Here is a 5,138-nt window from a genome sequence, read left to right as displayed (position 1 = left end):
GTTCCTTGTAAGTTGATATTGATATTGTTGCCATGGCGGCGGCGCACATAGTTGCAGCGGCCCGGAGCTCCCCAAACTGGCATGGTTTTTTTGTAATTTTTGGTAGCACTTAATATTATTTCACACGGCTTTTCACACTGCTTTCGGACCCAACAATGAAGTACAGCCGGAATTAACTTTGAAACTTTTTTTTTTAAACTTTTAAAGATCAACAACGCTCCTTTTCGCCAACTCCCAGCTGAATTCGCCATCCAGCGCTCCTGAGGCTGAGAAGCGGAGGAGAAGACGCTGTGCGCGGCTGCAGATCCGACTGGAACTGGCTTCACAGGGCACATCGAGAACGAGAACTGCTGCAGCTTGGTCTTTACGGAAACCTGGCTGGAGAAAAGACCCCGGACTCGGGCTGGATGGCCGCACTGCCTATCGAGCAGACAGAACAGCTGACATGGCTTTGTTGTCATGGCGGCGGCGGACATAGTTGCAACATAGTTGCAACGGCCCGGAGCTCCCAAAATCGGGAATGTTTTGTAGTTTTTGGTAGCACTTAATATTATTCCACACAGTTGTTGTTTTTTTCCACACTGCTCTCAAACCCCGACAATGAAGTACAGCCGAAATGCACTTTTAAAGCTCAACAACGCTCCATTTCGCCTCCCGGCGGACTTCACCATCCCAGCCGAGATCACCAGATCACCATCCAGCACTCCTGAGGCTGAGAAGCGGAGGAGGAGACGCTGTGCGCGGCTGCAGAAGAGGGGAAAACGCGGAGGTACGTGGGCTAGGCTCAAAGCGAACCCATTCAAACCCCCGCTTCCTACCATCTTTCTCTCAAATGTCCGTTCGATCCGCAACAAGGTGGATGTGATCCGACTGGAACTAGTTTCACAAAAACACATGAAGAACTGCTGCAGCTTAATCTTTTCGGAAACCTGGCTGGATAAAAAGACCCCGGACTCGGCTATTGAGCTAGATGGCCGCACTGCCTATCGAGCAGACAGAACAGCTGACTCGGGTAAGAAGCTAGGAGGAGGTCTGTGTATCTATACCCAGAAGCGGATCTTCCATTAGGCAAACCTAGGCAAGTGCCTAGGGCCCCAACCAAATCTGTCTTTATTAGGGGCCCCCAAATCTGACCCCCCCAGCCATTACTTATGTAATGTAAAAAACAACAACATTTCTAGTAGAAAAAAATAACAAAAATATCAACATAACGCCAAACTAATGCCTAAATAATAATTTTCCAGCACACATGCCCCCCTCCATTGTGCATTGGACTAGTCCAGAATATGATGACGTAGTAACGCGCGCAGCGCGAAATAACGTACTTCAAACCAAAGCATAGGGATGCGACTCGGTGAAAATTAAGCGGCGGAATTATGAAAGTGGTTGTGCTAAACGAAAACAAAAAGCTGAGAAGAGAAGAATTGCAGATACACTGCCGAAATTGACATCATTTTTTACACCTGCTGCTGCCACAGCAGCCGCGGCTGCTGAACTTGCGACAGGCTCTGCTGTTGGGGAAAATGATGAAGTGGAGGTGGAGGTGGAGGAGGAAGGAGGAGAGGTGGGTGCCGAAGGAGAAGAGGTGGCTATGGAAGCCGAAGGAGAGGAAGATGAAGACGAAGATGATTTGGCGGTGAGTAGTGGTGCTATGCCATTTACCACTAGCAGCAGTGGAAACAGTTTCCTAATCGGCGACGACCCTGCACATTGGCCAGAAAAGTTGAAAGACTCCGAGCGTTGCTCAATTGTACAGAAAGGACCAGTGCAATTACGAGGAGATTTCCCCCAGAACACACAGGGCAGACGCTATACAAGCACGCACTACTTTTTAAATATGAAAAATGGCGAAAAAATCCAGAGGTCCTGGCTTGTGTACAGTAAAACGAAAGACCGCGCTGTTTGTTTCTGTTGTCGGCTGTTTGGCGATAAGCAGCGGTTCTGCACTGACGGCACGAACGACTGGAAAAATGTATCAGCCTTCCTAAAAGAACACGAGAAGTCTGCTGATCACCTCGCAAATATGGCTGTTTGGCGAACGCTTCAGCAACGGCTCCAAACAGGTAAAGCCATAGATCATGTAAATCAAGAGCTGTTTGTGAACGAAGTAAACAAATGGAGAGAGATCTTGAAACGTCTGATTGCCATTATTACACACTTGGCCGAGCGCAACTTAGCTTTTCGAGGCCATTCAGAGAAGCTGTATGAGTATGGCAATGGGAATTTCTTAGGCCAAGTTCAGCTGATGGCTCAGTTTGACCCTGTGATGAGGGATCATGTGAAGAGGGTAGCTGAGAAACCACATTCTGAGAGTTATTTCAGCAAAATGATCCAAAATGAAATAATCTGCTTGGTGGGAAGCTGTGTGACAAACACAATTGTACAGAGGGTGAAAAAGTCCAAGTACTTCAGCGTCATCATGGACTGCACCCCGGATGTCAGCCATGATGAGCAGCTGTCCGTGGTGCTGAGGATAGTTGACTGCAATCCTGGCGAAGGAGTGTCCATCCACGAGCACTTTGTTGGCTTTCTGGTGGCAGAGGACACAACAGGGAAAGGCCTACTCAACTTGTTTTTGGGACACCTGCAGACACTAGATTTAGACCTTGCTGATTGTCGTGGGCAATCCTACGACAACGGCAGTAATATGCAGGGGAAGAAACAGGGGGTCCAGAGCAGAGTCCTGGAGCTGAACAGCAAAGCACTCTGTGTCCCATGTGCCAGCCACACGTTGAATCTGGTGGTTGGTGATGCTGCCAAGTCCTCTGTGACAGCTTTGAGTTTTTTTGGACTGTTACAGCGACTGTATGCTATATTCAGTGCTTCTGTTCACCGCTGGACAATCCTTCAAAAACATGTGACATATTTTACCATTAAACCACTCAGTACAACAAGATGGGAGGCTAGGGTGGAGTCCGTGAAAGCCGTCCGATACCAGTTGCCTGAAATTTTGGATGCCCTGACCGCTCTGAGGGAGTATGCTGAGGAGAAGCAAGACTCTGAATGCGCCTCCAATGCCAACGGCATTCACAAAGAGATGAAGAAATGGCCTTTTCTGGTGAGTACAGTCGTCTGGTACAATGTCCTATTTCACATAAACAAAGTCAGCAAGCTATTGCAGAGCCCCAAAGTGTCAGTGGAAGTCATGAGGAGAGAGGTCCTTGCAGTGATGGCATTTCTGAAAGATTATCGAGAGGACGGATTCAATTCTGCTAAAACAGATGCCAGGGAGATAGCAGAGAAGATTGATTTGGAGATGGCCTGGCCAGAGGTGCGCCAGAGAAAGAAAAAAAGGCAGTTTGAGTATGAGGGGAGAGAGGAGACAGTGTGCACTGCAGAAGAGAATTTCAGGAGGGAGTTTTTCCTACATATGGTGGACACAACCCTGGTCACAGTCAGGGAGAGATTTTCAAACATGGAGGGTGTTTTTGAGCTATACGGCTTTCTCTACTCCACTGACCAGATGCAAAATGTCATGCAGGGAAAGGAATTAGATGAATGTTGCCACAGGCTTGAGAAGAAAATGAATGATATTGATGCAGAGGACCTCAAGCAGGAAATAATTCATGCCGTCAAAGCATTCCCCCCACACGTCTCTTCGCCTTTCCAGATGCTGGATTATGTGTACAGGGAAAACATCCTTGACACATACCCAAATTTGAGTATAGCTCTGAGACTACTGCTCAGTCTCCCTGTGACTGTGGCATCAGGGGAAAGAAGTTTCTCATCACTAAAACGACTCAAGACTTACCTGAGGTCCACTATGTCTCAAGACCGCCTGTCTGCCCTGGCTGTCATCTCTATTGAACATGAAATAACAATAACTGGACATGGACTCAGTTATCACAAAATTTGCAGAGGCCAAAGCTCGCAGGGTCAGACTATAGAATGAAAAACAAGGTCTCTCAGCTACACAGCTGATGTCAGATGATTCAACCTGAAATGATGAGGATGAGAATGTTTAAAAGAAAGTTCAGAAAGTTCAAAGCGTTCAAAGTTCAGAAAGATCAAAAACAATGGAAATCTGTCAATGACCAGGACATGAAGCAGAGACAATTAAGACTGGCACAAAGGAGAGAATGAAACCTGATAAAGGGCAGAAAAGGCACATGAGGATATGAGTGAGACAGGCGCAAAGCAGAGGAGCTTGAAGGCAAAACAGGGACACAGATGAAGAGTAACAGGGATACAGACAGAGAAAAAGAAGATAGGGAGAAAGAGAAGGTTATTATTAAAAAAAACATTGATACTTGACTTGGATATTTATTTATAATGCTACATGATTGACCTGGTGTTGATTTTTGTCGTAGTGAGAAAACAACAGGGGAAAAGACAGATGAACAACATCACCTTCTATCAGTGAGCCCTGGCTGAACAAGGTATTTGAGTTGACAAAGTACATTCTTGTTGTATAAAGATCATTGCCAAATGAAACATGGTGTAGTGAGTATGTTCTAATGCTGTGTTTGTCTGTTTTTCAGGTTGGGTTCTATACTGCTGCTCACCACTATTCTCTGATATGAAGACGACAACAGTAGGACACACACACACACACACACACACACACTGTTTTACTCACATAAAATGGTGAAGGCAACAGGGAAAATGGACATTTGAAGATGGAGAGCTTAACCACTTGCACACCTAAACACCCCCCCCTCTCTCTCTCTCTCTCTCTCTCTCTCTCTCTCTCTCTCTCTCTCTCTCTCTCTCTCTCTCTCTCTCTCTCTCTCTCTCTCTCTCTCTCTCTCTCTCTCTCTCTCTCTCTCTCTCTCTCTCTCTCTCTCTCTCTCCTGTCACTCACTCACTCACTCACACTGAACCACTGCTTTGCCTGTCTCTCACTCACACACACAGCCACTGTTATTCCTGTCCACACACAAAATCTTTTCATTGGTCCTGTTTAAATGTAAATTGTGGTTTTCATAGACTCATATCCATTTTGTATTTTAGTTCTGTTAAGTGCAAGATCATTTTGTATCTCTGGCAGAGAATGGACATTTTAATCTCTCTCTCTCTCTCTCTCTCTCTCTCTCTCTCTCTCTCTCTCTCTCTCTCTCTCTCTCTCTCTCTCTCTCTCTCTCGTTTGAGTAATAAACATGTAATTTTGGAAAAGGCTGGAGAAATCTGAAACTGAT

The 5,138-nt window shown here is 46.1% G+C and overlaps 1 protein-coding gene across 3 annotated transcripts; it reads left to right on the top strand.

Annotated features, from left to right (window-relative positions):
- The first annotated feature begins 232 nt into the window (after positions 1 to 232).
- LOC132445465 (zinc finger MYM-type protein 1-like) lies at positions 233 to 4,541 on the top strand. Of its 3 annotated transcripts, XR_009522596.1 has the most exons (3): positions 240 to 3,058; positions 4,311 to 4,379; positions 4,482 to 4,537. XR_009522596.1 is itself a non-coding variant. In XM_060035458.1 (2 exons), exons 1-2 carry the CDS (start codon positions 1,592 to 1,594, stop codon positions 4,311 to 4,313), a joined length of 1,470 nt encoding a protein of 489 aa, XP_059891441.1. In that variant the 5' UTR covers positions 239 to 1,591; the 3' UTR covers positions 4,314 to 4,535. The 3 variants fall into 3 exon arrangements, 1 of the variants encoding a protein (XP_059891441.1); XR_009522595.1 differs by having other exon boundaries at positions 233 to 4,379; positions 4,482 to 4,541; XM_060035458.1 differs by having other exon boundaries at positions 239 to 3,058; positions 4,311 to 4,535.
- Positions 4,542 to 5,138: the final 597 nt, after the last annotated feature.

This window comes from Gadus macrocephalus, chromosome 17 (assembly GCF_031168955.1).
Source record: "Gadus macrocephalus chromosome 17, ASM3116895v1".
Classification (NCBI taxonomy): domain Eukaryota; kingdom Metazoa; phylum Chordata; class Actinopteri; order Gadiformes; family Gadidae; genus Gadus; species Gadus macrocephalus.
The sequence above is the reverse complement of the archived record's forward strand: the minus strand, read 5'-3'. Positions and strand labels throughout refer to the sequence as shown.

What these genes read in the sequence shown, in the direction of transcription:
- LOC132445465 (XM_060035458.1), top strand. Translation starts at nt 1,592, where the DNA reads ATGGAAGCCGAAGGAGAGGAAGATGAAGACGAAGATGATTTGGCGGTG.